General features: G+C 46.1%; 1 protein-coding gene across 1 annotated transcript in view; it reads left to right on the forward strand.

Moving 5' to 3' along the window:
* The window catches only part of SEMA6B (semaphorin 6B), a 563759-nt gene that overhangs the window by 405959 nt on the left and 135489 nt on the right, over positions 1–22311 (forward strand). The window contains exons 11-12 of the mRNA XM_069649360.1: positions 1880–2011; positions 5726–5875. Of these exons, the coding sequence (XP_069505461.1) occupies positions 1880–2011; positions 5726–5875 (282 nt within the window). The remainder of the gene's footprint in view (positions 1–1879; positions 2012–5725; positions 5876–22311) is intronic.

The following is a 22311-nucleotide window of genomic DNA, read 5'->3' on the forward strand; positions in this document are numbered from 1 at the left end:
TTGCTTCTAAGAAATATGCTCCTGAAGGAGATCTCGAATCATGCTCACGAAGTCCTAGTGTTTATAGCTCATGTTTATTGCGTTATTCTGCACATTATTAAAGCAGGACTAAAGGTACCATAATTCAATGTGCAGTGACCCAAAAGGAAGGATCAGTTGATTAGTTCACACCCATTGTCCTATGGATTGCGCAACTTCCAAGACTTAGGCACACCCCAAAAGAGGCCGCGTGACAGTGTCTCCTACTTGTGAAAGGCATCCAGCTTACTGTTATGCGTGATGTATATAACGTGCAATTTCACAAAAATCGTGTAAACGCTTTTTCTGCATCAAACAGGTAGTCATCATAAACCAGTCAGCTTCATATAGTTATTTATTTACTGTGCATTTGTAAGGTGCTTATACATCAAGTGAATTGTGTTTCAAAGCGCCCACAGGGCAACAGGGAGGGAACATGGGCATGAAGAAATGAAGAACAAATACAACAATGAAAGATAGTGGCGGATTTACTAGGCCTTGTGAGCATTCAGAACGTGCACTTGCAGAGGGAGAGAATGGATTAGGGAGTGGGGGCGGGGAGAGGGGGTAAGAGATCGGCCACCCGCTCTCTGTTTAGTGAAGAGCTTAACACAAAGAGAGTTGGCGCTGGAGGAACGTAAAGATCTGGAGGGAGAGTATTTAGTGAGAGCAAGTTGTAGATAGCATGGCCCCCAGACAGCCTTGTGGACGATGGAGAGGGATTTGAATTTGATCCTTGCAGCAACCGGGGGCCAGTGGAGAGATCTTAAGGCTAGAGAGAAGTGGTTGCAGCCCTATTCTTGATTAGCTAGAGGGGTCATAGAGAAGAAGAGGCTATGTCAAGGAAGAGGCTAATTGCAGTAGTCTAGCCTAGAGAGAACCAGAGCTCTAGAGACATTGAGGGATGAAGGAAAGAGGGGAGTCGAAGATGACTCCATGGTTTCTAGCTTCAGATGAAGGAGCGGGGGGAGAGCCCATAGAAGATGGCCAGAGTGAGGGACAGAAGTAGGGAGTGGGAGTCCCAATAGGAAGGATCTCAGTCTTTCATAGAGTTGATACAGAGATCGTTGGAAGTACACCAGGACTGGATGGCAGATAGGCAGTCAGGAATGATGAAGGAAGTAAGAAAAGGATTCGAGGGAAGTTTGAAGAAGAGTTGTGTGTGATCTGCGTAACACTGGAATGAGATGTGCAAGCAGAGCAAGATAGTTGTTAAAGAGCCAGGGAGAAAGGTTGGAGCCCTGGGGAACTCTGCAGGTGCAGATAGAGGTGGGGGAGGAGAAAGAGCCCAGAATGACCAAAATAATCACTTAGTGATACAATATAAGTTGCGTTACTTACTGATTCATTTTACTTGGGTGACGTCAGAGAGTGAGAAGTCAATTGGGGTTCAGCAAGCAGATGGGGCTAAAGAACCAAATATTGATTGACACATAACATGAACAGAGACTTGTCAAAGAAAAGGGACACCCCTACAGTCGTCAGAGTGTCTACTGAAGAGAATATTAATACAGCTACATATTAGGAATGCATTGCTTATTGTGTGACAAAAGTAATTAAGTCCAGCTCAAGGCCCTGCTTGAGATGCAAGAACATTGTGATGGCTCTTGCAGATGCATCAACTGCTCACAAATGTCCTGGACTGCAAAGAAAAAGTTTTAGTTGCTTTCATTGTGGAGGAGCCTCTGGGAATGCCAAGTTGCCCCATTGTCTCTCCAATCCGTATGCCACTATAGCCTCACGGATGCCCAGAATCTATGATTTTGTCAGCACATCTGATGGTTGCCACCACTTCTTATGTACAGTTCTGGTTAAGTATGGTCACCATTCACCTATGTCTCATTGATTTCTCTTTACATAGCATCCCGGGTTCAGCTGTTTGTGCTTTCGATATGGACCAGATTGCAAATGTTTTCGAGGGTCGCTTTAGAGAGCAAAAGTCTCCTGAGTCTATCTGGACTCCTGTCCCCGAGGAGCTGGTTCCAAAGCCACGGTGAGCATGGTGGAAGTGGGGGTTTGGGGCAGAGAGTGGAATTGCTGCTTAATGATCTATGTATTCACTTTCTGCTTTACCATTCATGCAGCAAGAAGGTTCTGTAAAAGCAAGCATTGTCAAAGCCAGTAGGATTTTGGCTGTCACATGTCAAGTGCAGCCTCAAATGCTACAACACACTTCCTGCCATGACACAAAGCAATACATTTCCCACCATAACAAGTGGAACCAGTCATTAAATGACGGAACATAAAATAGACACACACTTCAAACGAAAAAGTAGCACAAAATAAACACTGTTCTTACAAACCTTGGACAACTGGGACTCTTCTATGAAATTGCCAAAAAAGGCAACTGATTGCAACTGAAACACGCACTGAATGTTCACATTTCAGCAGATCACATTGACAGGGAAATGCAAAAAGAGGGTGTTACATTTAAGTTTGAAGGGTACTCAGGTAGGCTGCAGGTATGTAGATCAAGTTACTGTAATCACGTTACAAGGTTCAGTACATCATAGGATCAGGTGACATGAGGTACATCAGGAGTAGGAAGTACAGAGGGGAGCCCACTAGCTCCCACCACCCAAGCTACATCTTCCAAACGGTCCTGGGTGGACTCTGATTCAACCCCAAAAATTCTAGTAGCCCTCATAGCATGACATCCTACCCTGCATTCACACCCCTTCAGGTAACAGGGACAAAGCAAGGAAAACCAATCATTACAGAGGGGGAATGATGAAACATCACCAAGGCGGATATGGAGCCATACATATTTGGCATTGAACCCCATTATCACCCAAAGTGAGACCCATGAGCCAAAATAAAAATGTCCTCAGATGACCATTGGTGCACACATCAATCTGTGAAAAAGATTGTCGTATAGTTGAGACGTCTCTGCCCAGCGAGGGGCGCTGTATAGAAATCGAGCACATGGTGAATTGTTGGAAGTCACGAGTGCTTGATGGCTGGTGGAGTTTGTTTCTCTCCCTTGGCTCTCACTGTCCATGGGAACTTCATTTTGAGCACGTGTTATCAGCAGTTATAGCTGCTGTGACTCGGGTTAGGGTCATTAAGTGCACCCCTTTTCATACCCGTTCAACTTCTTCTGATCTTTTTTTACGCAAAAGCCCTTGGTGCATTTAAAGTGTATAGTACTGGTGCATTTACATGGCTAATGTTGAAAGAAAGTGTATTGGGGAGTGTACTTATGTGATGTGATGGTCTATTACTTGTACACCCCCTTCTTTGTGTGCTCTCATTTTTGTGACCTCCAGACGTCCCTTAAGAAGGCGACAACCATTTTACCATAGTGTCTTGGTGGACAGGGGTGGACTGGCATGCCGCTCTTTTTCATAGCCCATACCATACTCCTCTCCATGCTCATGGCTGGGCACAGAAGGACAGACCCAGAAAAGAAACACATTCATGTCATTTCATTTCGTCATTTGTATAGCGCCTTTCACCGCAGGTATGGTCCCAACGTGCTCGGAGGGGCCGAAGTCCAAGTATGGGAAATTGCGAGGTGCTATGATGCGTGTGTGCATTATAGCCATTAAAGTAATGAGGGTGTGGCCTGGTCCCTGCTAGTCACCCATGTCTAAATGGCATGTGGATGGGTGAAAAGTGCTCTGGAGAAGTAAACTCGAGGCAGCGTGCAAGAGGATAGACGATGATTATATGTGTAGCTACAGTTTGCAGGTTTGTCGTGAAAGGTAGCTGCATTCTTGTGGCCGCGGTGTTGTGCAAAGTGTTTTTCGAGGTAATATGTGAAAGCAGATGTGTGCGGAAGTGAGGCTGTGTCTTTGCCTAAGTTACAAAGCTGAGGAGTGCGAAAGGAATAAATGTGTTAGTTATGTGTAAAAAACATTGACCACCCCCTGGATTTCATCCAGTGGCAAGACAATACTCACTCAAACTACATCTAAGTGCATCAAAAGGCCCACCCTCAGTGTTCATCTACGTGTGATATATTGCCCTCCCCAAGTCCTTGCAAGTGCAGTACATTTCCCGCCCTAAAATGTCCATGTGCAGCAACGTGGCCCACCCTCAAATGCACCAGGGTAAGACACATGGCCGGTCTCCAAACAATCCGAATGCAACTAGATGTCCTCAGGCACGTCAAATCCAGCTGTGACGACCTTTGCTAAAATGCCCCGTGTCATCATGAAGTGGAGTCATGTTCTATCGTGCACAGGCAGCTCTGCTCCTGGGCCCGGCTCATAATTATCTCTATCTGTATGCCGCCCTTGCCACCACAGTGCTAGTCACTTCATAGCACTGGCGCTTCTAGGGCATAATGGAATTGCACTTAATCTGCCGACCACAAAAGGCTGGACATCTGAGCTCCCTTGCTGGGACTTGAACCCCGGACCTACAGGGTGAACATAGAGGTCGTCTGCAACTGCTTAACGCGCTGAGCCATCTGACCTAGAGCATGGGGATCATAGCCTGCTATTGACTCGCCCTTTGTTTTCATGGGCGGCTGGAGGGAAGGTGCTGCAGGGCATGAGGCTTAAGTCAGGCAACTAAAGCGTGTTCTACGTTATCAGGTAATAATATCCCTATATATATGGTCGCCGTATATAACGTCGCTGGGAAAAGGTTGTGGCAACATTATATAGGTGACCATATATATAGGGACAGGGGCAGCGGGGGTCGCGGTAGTGTCCCCCGGTCCCCATGAAAAATAAAAAAGGGTTTGGGGGTTGCGGAGGTGTCCCCCGCATGTTCCATGTAATCATGTCCCCACGAAAAACAGCAATTTTTTGGCGATTTTTTTGCATGGCGATATTTTTGAGGGGACATTATTACATGGAACCTGTTCTACTGCATTGTATCTACTCTGGCAGTCCATGGCTTGAGAGGGAAGGGAGGAGGGTGATGAGGCACGTGCAGTGATGCAGCCCTAAAACAGCAGGGGACACAGGGGCAGACTGGGGGGCCACAGGAGTGCAGTGATACAGGCCTTCACCCATAAGGGACCACCTTTGGGGCCTTCATAGAGCCCACCTATCAGGCAGTGGGGGGAGAAGGTTAACTCCTGGCAGGGAAAGGCCTGGATGCGTGGGTGCTGCAGGGCGGCCGGGTCGTTGCCCGCTGAGTTTAAGCTGCAATCGTATGCTGTCACGCAATAAGGTACTCCAGCTGATGGGCAAAGGATCTTATGTCTTTTATTCAAATATTTAGCGGGCATGACACGCCCCAACCGGGGGTCCTCAGTGTTTTGTATAGACAACTTCCAAGGCATTGCAAAGAACAGAGCAGATTTCTGCCCTTGCTCTCCTGGGGCCCCCTGTGCCATTGGCGACCCTTTCTGTTGTGTGGTCTCAATACAGAGGGGATGTTTTAGGGAAGCAGGGTGGGTGCAGCAGCTGGGATGTACCTTGTTCTGTAACTTATTTGTGCAAGTGGTGGACCCAGGGGTGCCAAGTACGTTGGTGCTCTGAGGCCCGGAGACCCTCCCCTAAGCCTCCCGGGAAAAGTCATTTGCACTAAAATACCCTATACTTTCAATGGGACTTCCTAAACATATGTCCATCAGTGCCCCCTGGGAGTATCAAAAATCAGCTCCCCTGACACATCCCTAGTGCCCATTTTCAGACCTTTAGATAGTGGGGTGTGCAAAGGGGTGTACGTGCGTGTGTGTGTGTGTGTGAGTGCGTGTGCATGGGCGTGTCTTACTCACTGTCGCCTCTCTCCTCTCCACTTCCAGCCCCGGGTGCTGCGCCCATCCCGGCGTGCGCTTCAATGCCTCCAGCAGCTTTCCCGATGAGATGTTGAACTTCGTGAAGACCCACCCACTGATGGACGAGTCTGTTCCCTCTGTGGGCAATGTACCCTGGATCACGAGAACCATGACGAGGTAAGAGCGTCCGTCTGCCCGGTGCCTTTGCACCCTGGATGGCCCCGGGCGTAGGTAAAGAGGGCCAGCACATCTCGAGGCCCTCATGCGGCCAAATATTGCGTGGTGTACTCATGTGCCTATTCTCCAGATCTGCTTTGTAACACATTCCAGTTAATCCCATACACACTAGGATAAACCCATCTTTGTTACAGCATAAATCCTATGGTCCACCTAAAAGAACTGACAAGCAGCCATGCTGTCACAAAGCTCGCCCCCTGTCATCTCTCCCTCGTGTTATCACCTCTTCCCATCCACCTGCCTTTACCCTGCACCTATTCCTTCTGACCTAGGTCTGAGCACCCCTTGTGGCAGTACAATACGCCAAGTCTTGGACAATCTTAGGAGCTCTGAGATCACTGTGGTGGTGATTTGGTGCAGTATGAAAAGAAATATATTAACCTAGCAAAATCAGCAGAGCCTGATGAAATAAAAGCGATACAGAATCTCTGTCCATGTGCACCCTCTCACGGCCCATCAGTCCCCCAGCCTCCCTGTCTTTTCCAGTCTCCCCACTCATACAGTACCACTTCACTCCCTGTCCTTCATGCTTCTTCACTAACCACCATTTTGACTTGCATAATAGCCTGGCAGTTTAGGGGTTAAGTGGCTAAATTAGAGCTATATCACAATGTCTACTCAAGGGCTTTAGTAGCACTTTGAGTTTACATGCACTTTATTCATACTGGATAGACCGAGTATACATTATGGGCTATCACAAATCTAGCACTTTAAGTTGTATGTGCTGTATTTATATTGAGAAAGAGCCGATATGCATTACGGGCCACAATAGATTTAATATGCCTTTGATCTATTCATCTACACAATAAAAATGTGTCTATTTTTATTCAAATGTTTCTTAAAGTTTGGATCTGATTGAGCCTTTTCTCCTTACTTCTCCATGGAAGCCTGTCGAAAATTAATGTATTAATTCAAGGTTAGTTCCGCTTGACAGGAGCACTGTGTTATTTAAATTAGAGCTCTATGCCTTAACTCTTACACTTAGAGGCATGATATAGAATTGGGCTGCATCGCGGATGAACAGGCTAAAATAAAACTACCTTATAAATAAGGATTCTACAACCTGCTGTTCTCCAGATGTATTGGACAACAACACCCATAACCCCTCAGCATTAACGATGATTGTTAGGACTGGCGAAGGTTGTAGTCCAAAACATCTGAAAAGCCAAAGGTTGCAGAACCCTGCTGTAAAACAGTGGTCATCTATAGCACCAACCATGAGGCAGGTCCACGCAGTAATGCGTTCTCACTTGCATGTTATGTAAGAATATGGAGCACCTAAGGGTACGGTGCACTATGGCATTCAAATGGATTTAGTGTTCTGATGCACCTATACATCTTTAGAGCTCTGCATCTGACCATGCCCAGAGAGATCTGCGTAAGAGGTAGTTGTCATAATGGACTGGCGAAGCAGGCACTGTAGCATAGTTCTTGTTTCCAATTACTTGGCTGGACTCAGGATTGTCTCCATCTCGGGCTGAGCTCCTTCTAGGACTGGGCTCAAGACGGAGATGCTCTAGAAGGTGTCTAGACTAGGGTTGGCTCTATCTGGAACCAACTCTAGGCTAAGACAGGCTCTAGATGGGCTGGGCTATTAGAAGGGTGAACTCCAAAACAGACTGAGTCCTAGGTAGAGCCCCGGGCAGGTGATGATCATGGCAATTAAGAAATCCAAACAGAAAGAAACCTAGAGAAAGAGCCAGGAATAAAATGCCAATTGTCTCCCATGCAAAACAAATGAAAGTCTGCGCACAAAGTTAGCCATGCCTCAGATAGAGCACACTAATTTGATGGAGAAAGTGGGGGGAAGCAGTACCCAAAAGATGGACAAATCAGGGAAATCACTGTTGGTTGCTGCAGCTAGGGTCAGGAGGTACTATAACCCACACATGGCAGGAGCAGCCCTACAGATGAAAAGGAGTAGAGGCAAAGGCAATTGTATTTATTTATTTATTGTGCATTTGTAAGACGCTCATACATCAAGTAAATTGTGTTTCAAAGTGTCCACAGGGCAACAGGGAGGGAACATGGGAATGAAAGGCAAATGTAACAATGAAAGAGAGACGTGGTCCTGTTAGGCCTTGTGAGCATTCAGAGCCTGCAAGTGTGGAGGGAGAGAGAGAGGGATGAGAGTGGGGGGGAGTAAGTTCGAGGAGTAACAAGGAGGGAAGTGCAAGGCAGTGAGTTGCAAGCTGCTATGTGACTGGAAGAGAACATATGGTGAGTGGTCAGCTGCCAATAAATAAATGCATGCCTCTGATAGCACAGGCCAGTGGACACCTAAGGCAAGTGCTGGGAGTGGGTGGAGACTGAAGGCAATCGGTGGTGTGAGGCCAGGACCCAGGAGGACACATAAGGGCCTTGGTCACCAATCTCAGGGACTATGGGATTTAGCAAAGGAGGGAGGGGGAAGGAGGAGGTGAGAAGGAAAGTCTTGAGGAGCTTCTGGAATTTGAGGAGATCCACCTCAAGATGAAGAGGAAGAGGTAGGCTGTTCCATAAGAAGGAGCCAGCCAAGGAAAGAGATCATCCACCAGCTTGCTGTTTAGTGAATGGCTTGACATGCAAAGAGTTGGTGCCGGAGGAACATAAAGATCTGAAGCGAGTGTATTTAGTGAGAGCCGGGGAAGACCAGTGAAAATCATGTAGATTGTCAAAAATCATGCCGGTTGCCGATAATCATGTCGGTTGCTGAAAATCATGTTGGCTGCCAGAATGGATGACAGTCATTGGTCCTGACAGTACAGAAAATGGGGGAAAACCAGCACTAAGCCACACCATCTTACACTCCACTCCAGATGTCCGGCACTCTATCTCGTACAGTTGCCACCATCCACTCCACTGGGTCCCTCACACTTGGCCTTCAAGGTGCCACTGTACCCCTGCAACAGTGCTGTAAGGAATTCAACCATCTGCACATGAAAAATGTGCTTGCCGGGGCTTTTTTTGTTTGTTTTAAAAAGAATGAATAATGGGGCCAATCCCACGCACATTTTCCACACTCACCACACAGCAGGAAAATAGTCATGTACTGTGGGAGGACACAGCTTAAATGCGCTGCCCTCACCTGTCATGTGTAGCTGACACCTGACAGCCATGGGTACATCAAAAGCCTTTGGCCATGGGCAGCCTGATTAGATTTTGAAGGCCCCATGGATTTGCATCTCCATTTTTACACCTTGCTGGTGGCGGCAAATACTGGAGAATGTTAATTAGCAGGCCTCATGGAAGGCCTGGGTGCAGGAAGTGACAATAATGATATGATAGGATAAGATATGATATTTATAACACGCCTATAGACAGGTGTTTCAAGGGCATAACACCTCTTTGTAATGCAATGTGTCAACTTGGTACTAACACTCCTCCTTGGTATGAAAGGTCAGTGAATGTCCTGTCTGGCACCACTCCTTTAAGAACAGAGAAGTATGTGAATTAATAATAATAATTTAGCATTTATATAGTGCTACGAACCCTTAGTTATTTGAGCGCTGCTTATTATTACCCATGGTGTGCAGTGCTCATTTATCAACCTCGGAAGGAAGAAAGGCTGAGTTTGGCCCTGCCGGGATTCAAACCTGCGTCAGCAGGCTTTGTTCAGATGTCAAGGCAAGTGCTCTACTTGCTGTGCTATCGGACCTGCTAATTGTAGGGACAAAAGTCTGCCTGCACCCCCTACTTCAAAGGAGGCCCATGTTGTGATCAAGCGCTACATAGGACTCAGTTAATTAGGGAGACCCTTTGATGTACAGCAGACAGGAAGATAGGTGAGACTTAGAAGTATATGTTGTCATCCTTCCCCTGTCTGTTGCCAAGCGCACTGGTTCTGACCTGGAGCATCACTGACGATTGTTGGTTGGGACCCAGGATTGGTCCATTAAGGTCGGCTTAGCCTACACCAATTGTTGGGACCCATTTTGCGTTAAAATAGGGCTGAACCCCTCACTCATCAGATCATCTGAAGACTTTGCAAGGAGTAAGAAGGACTCCTTTGTACCTGAACTGAAGGTACAGTCTACCTTACATCTTCTGCCAGTGAAGGAAGGCCAGTACTTCCAAGAGGGAAGCAAGATCCTTCCTCTAAACATCTCCCAGGGAACAGAGGGAGATTTCAGACTCAGAGAACCCATCCAGCAGCTCTATTACCGGTGCCCAGCCAGCACAAAGCATGCCCTGCTAGGTTATGACAGCAATCTTCCTAAGTGGGAAGTGCCATTGAGTCTCTCGACAAAGGACAAAGCTGTTGCCTGCTAACACCCTCCTGAACTTTGGGCCGTCCACCTTGAAAGGACATGAGTTCTGCGAAGAAGCTAAGGGGAGTGCCACACAAGCATCATCCAGCATCTCTTTTAAAGGACAATTTCGAGACAGTCGAGTCCTTGAACCGCATCTGGCTGCACTGCTGACTGTTGTCACGGCGCAGTTGCCAGAGCCGTCCGAGACGCCTCAGCCAGCATTCCAGATCCTCCAACCAGCACAAAGACAAAGATACTTGGCCCTGAGCCGCTGCGCCAGACAGCCTGCAGACGTTCGTCCAGCCTCGCTTGCCGAACTACCTGCCGCCTACCCGCAGCTGTCACCCGCCACTAACTCTGTCTCACGGGCTGCAAAGCACCCTGGAACCGCCTTGACGCTGTGGAGCACCAAGAACTTCTTCAGCACCAGGTACATTGTGCTTCTATCCCCTTGGTCCTTCTCCGAAGGCTCCTAGAGACAGTTACGACCCTTTGCCCCTTTGGTGCTGGAACTAAATAATCTTGAACTATTAGACTGATCACTTTTACCAACTGTCAGTATCCAGAGTGCATTACTTTCCTTTGTGAAACTGTCTGTCCTCTGTGTTCCCTAACAGTGTGGGTTGTAATTGTTGTGTGCTAGAACTGTCTGTTGTAGTAATAATAAAGTAGATATTTTTATAAACCTTAACTGGACAGTCCCTATTTTTCATTGGATAATTGTATTTTCGCTGTGTTGCAACTAACCAATGATCCACAACCTTGTGGAGATAAGCCTGCCTTTCCGTCCACGTTACCAAAATTGGACAAGGAGGTCTTATAATGTACTTGTATTCCAATCTGTTCGGATCCTTTCTGGTGTACTAGAGGTGTGGGGTTGATTGATCATTTAGAAACTGATATTCATCCCTGGACCACTGGTGCCCCGGAAGGAAGTTGATTCATCACAAGTGCATGCCGTCTCCTCAAAGCCCCAGCCCTGCTAAAGCAGAGACGGGAGCAGGAGCAGGTGATAATCTGAGTTTCAGGAAAGCTGGTTTTAGCTCCACAACATCAGTCCCTGGTTACAAATGGCACCTGTCCAGAGGAGAACTGCATTTAGTAGGCAGAGAGTTTTTGGCCCAAACTCTCTGGCCTGCAGCACATCTCCAAGCTGGCCATGATGGGGAATGCTCTGAATACTGATGCATTGACACCTGCTGAGCTCCATCAAGGCCAGTCCACCTCTGCCTCATTGCCTACTTATCCAACACTGCAGATCCTACGCGGCTGCCTATGTTTTCACGCCCTTCCTTTGGCCTGTGAAATACCTTGTTTACAGTTTGCCCGCCATATCTCCAGCCACTCACACCCTGCTCTTCTCTCCTTCTCCCCTGCAAGTCCACTCTGCCTCCAATCGCCTAAACCCTCTACACTACTCGGTCTCTCCTGCAGGGTTTCCCTCCCATCTTAAAGCCGGTATACACGCATTTCGCTGGCCTATTTTTGGTTGTGGTACTTTTCATCGCCGGATTTTACATCGCCAGAAATCCCGTTTTTTAATTTTTTTATTTTGGGGGGTGTTTTGTTGGGGTTGGGGTATTATTATAATAGTACGGGGGGTTTGCCCCCCCCCCGAATAAACAAAAAAACAAAAAGAGGGTTTCTGGTGATGTAAAATCCGGCGATGAAAAGTACCACGACCAAAAATAGGTCGGCGAAATCACGTAGAACCCTTAAAGGCGCCCTCTATCACTCCTGAAGGTTTTCCATGACTACCTGCAAGGCGGGAAGGCCTCTTTGCTTTTCCTGCCCTAATTGTTCTCTCTCTTCTCCCCAACTCCGCTGCAACTCTCGCTCTCCCCCTCCTTTCTCTCACCCCTTCTCTGTCGGTCTTTCCTATGTATACCCTCCCTCAATAATTAGAAAAGACGGAAGAAGGCTTTGAACGAATCATCGTCATTGTCATGGCTCGGGACAAGCCCCCAGAACATCATTTTTCAACTTGTCACGGCATGACATAAGGGAAAGCCTGATGTGTATATCAGGCATGGCCTCTCCCCAAAAGAGGCAGTCCATCCCGAACCCCTAGTGGGCGTCTCTTCTGCATGAGGTCGCCAGCAACCCCAGACCTTAAGGAGGCGCACGGAAGTCATCAGTGAGGTGTTCTTTGGGGTCTCCAGATGCAACAAGGATGACTCGTTCAAAGCAGAAGAGTGAAATGACTCACAGCCACTGGTCTTTCCTCTTCTGTATGAGCATGAACAGCTGAAAATGATTATTTGGATGGAGGGTTCCTCAGAGAAAGGCCGGAAAAGTCTTCCAACCGTCAGTTTTTCAAGTGAGCCTGGGTTTAACAGCCATGCCTAGGGAGTGGCTCCTGAGCTAGCTGTGTCTAGAGACCGAAGCTAGACACCGCTGATGACGCTCCATGAAGATGGAACATGTCTCGGGTCGGCCGCGGCCTGGTGCGGAAGGGACGTAATCCAGCAGTTTGGTCATGACTGCCCCTTTTGAAATGGGACCAAGTCTAATGTGCATATGGTTTATGGTGGGTCAGGCTTTAAAAGGATTGTCTGAAGGGTTGCTGAGGGCAATGTCAAAGCTCGCATCCACCCCTCATTTGTTGTGTATATCCTCGCTGCCACTCTTACGCCACTGCTGCCTCTTCTGATGAGCTTTCCGTCTCTCCTCTAGCGGTTTCCTCTGTCTTCCCTACACGCCTGGCCTGTATGGCCTGTATTGCCTTCTCTGCGCCTCTCCTGCCGGTCCTTGCTCTCTTTCCTGCTGTTTCCTTCCACCTCACCTGCGTCACCTGCGGGTGGGGCCTGAGTCCATTCCACCACTCTTCATCCAAAGTCTTCTTCCTGGAGGCCTTCCATTTCCTTGTTCCTGGCTCGCCTTCTCTGGTGTGCCCCACGTGCACTAGCTTCCCTCAGCTCCTGTGTCTCTCTAATTCTCCATTACTTCACTCTGAGGTATCTCTCCCGCGGGTCCTCGTTGCCTCTCCCATTTTCCCATCTCCTCCTGGGGCTTATTGATTCTGCTGGTCCTTCTTCCCTTTCCCTGATGGAGTTTCTATGAAGACTTTCTTGCTGCTCCTGCAGGTACTCCCTACCTCTCCATTGCATCTTCTCCTCTTCCCCAGCAGAACATTCTGCAGGTACTCCCTACCTCTCCTGCAGGTCATTCCTGTCGTCCTGCAGGTCCCCGGCTTCCCATAGACGATTCTCCTGCATGTCCTCCCTGCCGGTCTTCCCTACCTCTCCTGCAGGTCCTCCCTTCGTCTCCTGCCGGTCTTCCCTACCTCTCCTGCCGGTCTTCCCTACTTCTTCTGCAGGTCACCCCTGCCTTTCCTACCGGGGCTCCCTGGCTCTCCTGCCGGTCCTCCCAGACACTCCTGCAAGTGCTCTCTTTGTCTCCTGCCGGTCGTCGCTACCTCTCCTGCAGGTCATCCCTGCCTTTCCTACAGGGGTTCCCTGGCTCTCCTGCACGTCATTCCTGTCGTCCTACAGATTCACAGCCTCCCAAACAAGTCTTCACGGTTCTCCTGCCGGTCCTTCTCCAGCTCCTCCCCACCTCTCCTTCGTGTCTCCCTTCCCCCCTGCCTCTTCTGCTCCCCTCTCGCCTCTCCCCATCCTCTGGTTTGTCCTTGTATTTTTTGCGGAATCGACCGCCTCCCCCCGGTTCTGTCTGGGTGGGGTGAATGGGGAGGGCGGGGGGTTGTGATGTGATGGGGGGGCAGTGGGGAAGCTCAAGAGGAACGAATGAAGATGCTGGTGGCTGCGCCTGCCAGGCTAGGAGTGACAGCGGGCTGACAGCGTGATGGAGAGTAGACTCTGCCTGGCACCGGCATCCATCTCACTGATAAGCATCAGGGCCCGCGGTCAGGGGAGGGTTAATCAGCCTTCACAGAACAATGCTTTCCCATCGTGTTCACATCGTTATGAAGTGACGGGGCCTCATCTACATCTGGGGGGAGTTAATTACATCTGTCCTGGTGTCTAGCACGCTTGCGCCGGTGCTGCGTGCCAGCTCCAGCCTGTGCGCGCCTTGCAGCACGCGGGGATCTGTGCAGGTGTTTGCATGTCTGCGCATCCCACTTGCGCATCTGGGAATTTGCCTGCGTGCCTTCGCCTTCGCTCTTTCCTGTGGGTGAGCTTATTTTTGCAGGCCTGCGCATTTCCGGTGTGCTTTATGTTTGTGTAGAGGATGCACAGGTGTGTGTATCTGGCTGTGTGTTCATGTCTAGATATGTGTGCATTGTGTGTGTGCCTGTCTGTGTTCCATTGTACGGTTAGGGTTGGGCACATGCATATGTCCCTTTCTTATTGCGTGTGTCTTTTCCTGCTGTGTGCCTGTGAGCATGCCCGCATGTGTGAGCTATGTTTTTGAGCGCGTGGATGTGTGTCTTTGAGGTCTGGAAATGTGTGCCCGTGTGGATGTATATACACCATGTCAATCTCTCCGCGTGCAGCCTTCTGCAGGTGCATACGCTCTTCGTGCGGCGTGTTGCACGTGTTGCGCGTGGAATGTCCACCCGTGTTGCAGAGGAGATTAGCTCTCATGGCATCTGCTTCAATGCATTGCTGTTTATGGGAAATTCATCAAGCGCGCATCCCTGCGCACCTTTTCAGGTGCCCGTGTCCTGTGGGGATGAAGTGTGGGGTTGAGGCTGGTGCTCAGCAGACACACCCCCGCGCCTGTGTCTGATACGAAAGGCCTTGGTGCTGGACTTGCAGTCGGCAGTCCTGGGCCTTGCTATTGAAGACCCAGGCGGCTTGTTTAATAAGTCATTTCAGTTAACACGGCATACATCATGCCGCAGCCCCAGCCAGTAGCCATGCCTGGAAGTTCATCTCCAGGTCAGAACCACTAAGCACTGCTTTGTGGGTTTGAATATTAGCTCAAAGAAAAGCTCCAGAAAGTTGCCTTTCTTTTGTAGGACCACACATTGGATACATAATTTATCAGCCCATGTCACACTGGTGTTCAGGATACAGGCAGCCACACATGCTTTTCACCCCCAGGGATCATCATTGCAGCATATTCTGAAATCCTTGTGGTGGGAAGATTGAGGTAGGTTGAGCAAATGCAATCAGTGTTAGAGTGGGTTTATAAAAGCTTGATAAAAAACCTTCCACCTAAAATATGAGAATTAAATAAGCCATTTCAGCTACATGCCACAGTGCTTCCATCCCTGGAAGCTCTTCTCCAGCACAGAGCCACCCAGCAATGAATTCTGGGTTTGCATATTAGCTAAAATCATTCTTTATTTTGCTCCTGAAAATTGTCTTTGTCTTATAGGCAAGTTAAAACGTTATCAATCCAAGACAGAGAGCTCCCAAGCATGCAGACAGCCACATATGTGTTGCACCCTCATAAGCGATCATCAGTGTGGTATATTTATTTTATTTATTGGGTTTTTATAATATGCCTATACACAATGTGTTTCCACCAGTCTGACATCCTGGTGCTTCAAGGATTTGGAGTTGTTTTACCGAAATAAAAACAATCGCAGCGGAATTGACCATAGTCGATTTTGCTGCAAATCACGTTTTACTTCAGAAATACAACCCAAATTTGGGATTTGGGCATAGACCAAACCCCCTAATCTTGCCTTTTCACTTGCCTCCAGCGCTTCCCCTGTACCCCTGCGGCGTCAGTTCTGTCCCTCTAACGCGGGATGGCTCTGACCAGCAGGCTCCCTTTATCTTTATTGTTCTGTATTTTATTAAATGTATTGGGTCCCCCGCTTCCAATGTCAAGAACTCCGATGACACCCCTGCAACCCCCAAAACCCATAATACAGAACATGGGGAGTGGGGTACACCCCAGTAACACCCGCTCTCCATGTTCGGTATTTTTAGGCTTTGTTTTTTTAATACAGGCCGAATTCAGCCAAATGGTCAATTCGAGCATTTGTTAATGAGCCATTTCAGTGTTTTCGCTTGAAGCATAGGCTTACCATACACCGTACATGTTATGGTGGGTTGGAAATGTGAAAAAAGAGCAGGCAATTTCAGCTAACAGCCACATAAGCCCCCATAGCCAGGCATATAGGCACATAGGCTTCAAGGCTCACTACAGTAAACTTTGAAACTGGCAGCATCACGGTGGCCGCATCATCGCTGTCAAAGGACGCCTAGGAGACTGCCAGGGCCACCGTCAACATCTGTGAATCACTCTTCTGAGGGCCTCATGGCGCACTTGCGAATGCGTCCTGGAGCACAGACACCAGTCCTCATGGTCTGTTAGGCTAGACTGACATCTACTCCTCATGGCAGAGACACTAACAGCGGTTGCCACCCTGCCAACCTCCATATGTGTTACCTTCAACTCCCATCAGCCCAAATCAGGTTAGTCAGTTGGTAAAGGATCATGGGAGATGCAGGCCAACCACTCTAGTGAGCAGTGTGATCACAGAATGTGCCCCATTCGAGAGCTGGTAATGTGTTTCCAAGATGAGCCTTGTTATAAAAAGAATGCACATGTCTATGTGGGTGCAGTAGGAGGTGAATCCTTTGGGCGGTTATAGTTCCCATGCCATCTTCATACAGCACCTTTGTGAACCTTTGACTCGACACGGTTTCTGCAACCTGTGGCTCCCAAGATGTTTTGGACTACAACTTCCATCAGTCCCAACCAACATAGTCAATGGTGATGAATCATGGGAGTTGCAGTTAAAACACACGGAGAACTGCGGGTAGGAGATCCCTGGACAAACGAAGGGTACTCATTTTGAGACTGCCAACAGATACACTTAACTTTGTTATGCCTCGAAAACAAAGGAAAGATTAGCAAGTCAGTCAATACCTTTATTTCAGACGCAGCCATAAAAGGGCATACAATCACAGATAAAATATGATTCAAATCGGGAAACAAATTGCAATATACATAAATTAAATTAAATGAATTATTTCCTACAAGGTAAATTAAAATGAAAAGAGAACACAGTCCGTGCTTGCAAAAGACCACATATGGCCCCACAGGCATTGCTCTACCACTGGACTGGAGATCAAAGTCATCATTGCAAGGTCCTGGTGTGGCATAGCTCATTATCCCTTTATCGATAAATAATTGATTGAGCGCCCTGAATTTTCATTTTTACTATTTGGTGTCTCGCCTAAAGACGAATGCGTGCATTATATGTACAAAAAAACTCTCATCCAAATTGCCAACCACTGCATGGGCATATGGTTCATCTATGGGGGTTTGATGGGTTCCTTAGGTTCAGCACCCATAATATTTTAAGCAGGAAACATTGAAAACCATTGAAATGTCCATCAAAGTTTGAATTGATGTTGGAGGCACATGAGCATTTCTTTCTGTCCTGACAATGTCTCTCTTTTGAGATCTTGGGAGGATAGCTCAGGGGCAACGTGCTCGCCTTGGAAGCAAAACGACACAGAGCAACACAGGTTTGATCCCCAGGTCCGCACTTAGAAACCTCTGGGTATCAAGCGTGTTATAAATAACCTATCATATCATATCACGCTGTCTCGGCTGGTGACAACTCGTCCAACTTCCTGCCCGCCAAACCTGGCATTGACCCGGCTATTCAGCCCCTCTGGAGCCCTGTCCTGGGAGTACCAGACTACAGCTCACCCCGACCCCACCCTCTAACTCAATTGGCCTTGAAAAAGACTTAGGTTGAAACGCGCGTCAGCTGTTTGCACTTAACCATGATGAATACTTGGCAATCATTGCCACAAAGATGTTTTCTTTATCTTTGATCAAACCAAAAAATTTACAAAAAATAAAAAATAACATGCACCGACAATCCCTTGTCTCGACCATGATTAGAAACCCCCTGCATAATTGCAACCTCGTGGACTAATATATCCAACCAGCGCCCACACTGATCTACGGATTTGTCACCCCTACCGATCATATCATATCATATCTTGGTATTTTGAAGACCTATTTTCACTTTAGAAAGGGGACCTCATTTCATCCACTATCCTGACCTATTTAGACCATCTCTCCATAAATGGCCAGCTGCTGGTCCAGCTAAAAAGGCTAAAAGGCAAAATGTCAGTGTTTGATTACTTATGGATCAAAGGTTTCTTTGAAACAAGAGGTCAGTAGAAGGAAAGTTCGGATGCATCAGTAGTACTTTTGAAAGATACAGGTGCATGAGATTCCACGTCCTTACAAGTGGAGGGCACTAATGTGCACTCGCCAGACATTATGCACATCATGAGCTATCATGGACAGACTGGCCTTCAACCAATTTGGGTGCCTTGCATAATGGGATCATAAACTGCCCCCTACAGCAAACCTTTAAAACAAACTGTTTTTTTTCTGTATTGCTTCTATTATATATCTAAATAATAAGAAGAATGGCAATTTTGAACAAGAACAAGTGTGCGGGGTGTTATTTGGAGTGTGGGAATGTATTATCTCCTGGCTTACGACATCAAGGAGAAGTAAACTCATCTCTGATTATTTCAGGTGTAGGGCTATGCTGGAAATCTGATGGATGAAATGAAATTAATGTAGTACATGCTAGTGGCAGCCTTGGGTGCAATTATGAAAGATTGGGTTGGCATTAATCCACCACCTATTAGATGATGGTTGGATGATGTGACGAGGGCAGAAGTTTGGCAGTGCCTATTTCTGGGTATGTGAAAGAAGAGATCAGGGTGGGGGAGCATTGGGCACCATTTGTTCTATATTTCTGAACTCCTACTAGAGCAGAAGGGGGTGAGCCCACTGTGAGATGGTATCTACATTAAATCTCACACATGATTATTCCAATTTCAACCAATTATTTCCATGCAAGCTTTTACTTTAGCTGAATACAAAACAGTTCCAACTCTCTTTTCAAAACAAAGACCATTTTAATTACAATGTACCTACATGTCCTTTTGCCTTATGGTACTTTCTCTGGTGTCTGGTTTAAGGACAGCCACAACCCAGCAATCATTCTGGTTATCCTTATAAAAACAAATCATGTGGCTCTCAAAGCACCAAATCATTTTATAGTAAATGGAGCATCATAATTATTTGTCTGGGGAGGTTTCTCAAGAACCCTGAACATGTACCTCTGGCAAATTCAGATGCTGTTCAAGAGCTGAGAAGCCTACATCCACAAAAGTAATTCTTATGACATGCTACAGAGGGCAGTGCGTGTGATTTATTATTTAAATATGGTTCATCTCTGTGGTGACTCCCAAAGGCAAATGAACAGAAATGAAAACAATTATCAATTTACAAAAACATAAAAGAGGAATTGTAAAGGAGGGCAGCGTTTTGCTTTCAGTGAGCGAAGGGCCGATGTTCTGTTATGCATATATGCGATCTAGGAAGATTTGGGAAGAACTCCACTATACTTCCAAATCCATACATTTTTTGGCATTCTTTGGAGGAAATCTGTGAAGAAGCTGAAACTGTACGTGCTTACAAATACTGTTGCATGTTTGTAACAATGTAGGCACAGGTTCGTAAACTTTTACTATTATGGGTCCTTGTGAACATGAGATGATAATGTGCGAATATAAACTGCCTCCGGTATGAATGGTCTTATCCTGCACCCCTTTTTGCATTGTTTTCGTATTTGTTCTTATAGCAATTCCAAGGGTGTAGCAAATAGTGCTAGAGACAAATGTTACCTTTGTTGTGCTACATGGGAAATGAAAATAACTCTGAACGCCTCACTATCTACCACTAACGAGGCTTTGATGTGGGAGTTCAGAACCTTTATTCTGAATGATTGCCACACTCCACTCTTGTAGAAAATTCCCAGAGAAAATGCCATTGAACTATGTTGAATTCCTTTTCATTGTCCCAACAGTAATGAGTCTTCAATGGATGCATTCATTGTGGTTAGCAACTATTGTGTCAATTGTGAAAGATCTCCTGAAGAGGAACATTCATACTCTTCTTCTCTATAATCTCACTAGTGTCCGCTTCTATTTGCCATAAATCTTGAGTCTGGAGCTAATATGGTGGTCTTAGGGCCGTCTATGATAATGCTCGTGTTTTCTTCTTTTTAGTATGAATCTTGCAGATGAAGATATATTTGCTTTATTTGAAAAAAGCTGACAAACTGCACTGATGTCTCCTTTTATTCACTATGATTCTTTAGTCTGAAGGAAACTATTGTGATCTTGTGGCAGTCTGTAATGTGCATTAGTGTCTTCTTCTATTCACCATGAATCTAGAGACTGAAGGTAACTAATGACTCTAGGCCAGCCTATATTCTGCACTGGTATCTTTTTCTATTTGCTACAATTCTTGAGTTTGAGGGTAACCTTTCTGATCTCAGCGCATCTTGTCATCTGTACTAGTTTCTACTTCTGTTTGGTATGTATCACGAGTTTGAAGGTAACTATTAAGATGTCAGAGCGCCTATAATCTATCTTCTTCTATTCACTAAGAATCAAGTGACTTTCGTGATCTGAGGGCGGCGTATACTCTGCCATGGTATCTTTTTCTATTTGCTACAATTCTTGAGTTTGAGGGTAACCTTTCTGATCTCAGCGCAGCTTGTCATCTGTACTAGTTTCTACTTCTGTTTGGTATGTATCACGAGTACAAAGGTAACTTTTAAGATGTCGGAGCAGCCTATAATCTATCTTCTTCTATTCACTAAGAATCAAGTAACTTTCGTGATCTGAGGGCAGCATGTACAATGCCATGGTATCTTCTTCTATTTGCTACAATTCTTAAATTTGAGGTCACTTTTTTGATGCTAGGGCAGCCTATAATCTGGACTGGTGTCTTCTTCCAGTAACTTCCTTGATCTGAGTGTGGCGTATACTCTGCCATGGTATATTTTTCTATTTGGTAACATTCTTAAATTTGAAGGTAACTTTTTTGATTTTAGGGCGCCTATAATGTGCACTGGTGTCTTCTTCTATGTGGTATTAATTTTTTCTAATGGCAACGTTTCTGATTTTAGTGCCGTCTATAATCTGTGCTGGTATTTTCTTCTGTTCACCATGAATCTTGAGTCCGACAGTCACTTTAGTGATTTTAATGCATTTTATAATCTACAGCAGTGTCTTCTTCTGTTTGTTGCAAATTTTGCATCTGAAGGTAGCCTTCATGATGTTTTTGGCAGCCTGCAATCTGCACTGGTGTCATCTTCTATTCAATATGAATCTTGAGATTGACAGTAACTTCCCTGATTTTAGGGCATTGTATAATCTGCACTGACGTCATCTACTATTCTCTATGAATCTTGAGTCTGAAATAACTTCCTTGATTTCATGGCATTTTGTAATCTACAATGGGGTCTTTTTCTATTCAGGATTGAGTCTGAATGTAACTTTCATGATTTTAGGGCAGCATATCCTCTCCACTGTTGTCTTCTGTTCACTGTGTATCTTGAGTCTGAAGGTAGCTTTCGTGAGTTTAGGTCAGCCTGTAACCTACACCAGTGTCTCCTCCTACTCAAAATGAATCCTGAATTCGAGGTAACTCAAAAGGCATCTATCGTAGGACGTTTTAAAGCCTTTTGTAGCTGAGGAAAGTTGTAAGTGGCCATAAAGATGTTGATAACGTATGTTTGTTTATTTTGGGATACACTCTTTTGTCATTGATTGTTTCTTGTATCACACTTCTAAATGCTACTGATACAACAAGATTGGATGAGTCTAATTGGAAAGCAGAATTAGTTAAACTATATGATGACTTGATCTACTTGCAAACTGACATACTAGGGCTTCCTCTTTGGAACCCCTGATGAATCTCCGTCATTGAATGTGTTGAGGAGAGAAACATGTTGGGTGTGATTTTGTAATTCTTGTAATATATGTAACATTCGTGTGTGTGTATGTTTTTTTATGCATAACTACTGTGTTTGTAACTGTGTGCTTTAATTATATGTATTTTAGTCTATGTATTGAAGACAGACGGTGTAAGGCATAAGCGCTATTGCCAATATGTTGTATGGGGTTTGATTTTGTTTTGTATATACCCAATGTTCAGGAAATTGTGCCATATAAAAACAAGTTGTGTACCAACTCTATGCCGTGAGGCACATTTTTTACCCTGGTACCTTTTTAGGTTTGAGTGTTACCTTTTTTTTCTTCCTTGTCCATTCATTTTTATTTTTTGTAAATTTTCCATGCATATTGGTGTAATGCAATCTTATGGTCTTTTGCCTTAAATAGATGTTAAATTGTCCCTTACTTTCATGTTGATCATTGGAGA

This window comes from Ambystoma mexicanum, chromosome 1p (genome assembly GCF_040938575.1).
Source record: "Ambystoma mexicanum isolate Mex_15411 chromosome 1p, UKY_AmexF1_1, whole genome shotgun sequence".
In the NCBI taxonomy this organism is placed as follows: Eukaryota; Metazoa; Chordata; class Amphibia; order Caudata; family Ambystomatidae; genus Ambystoma; species Ambystoma mexicanum.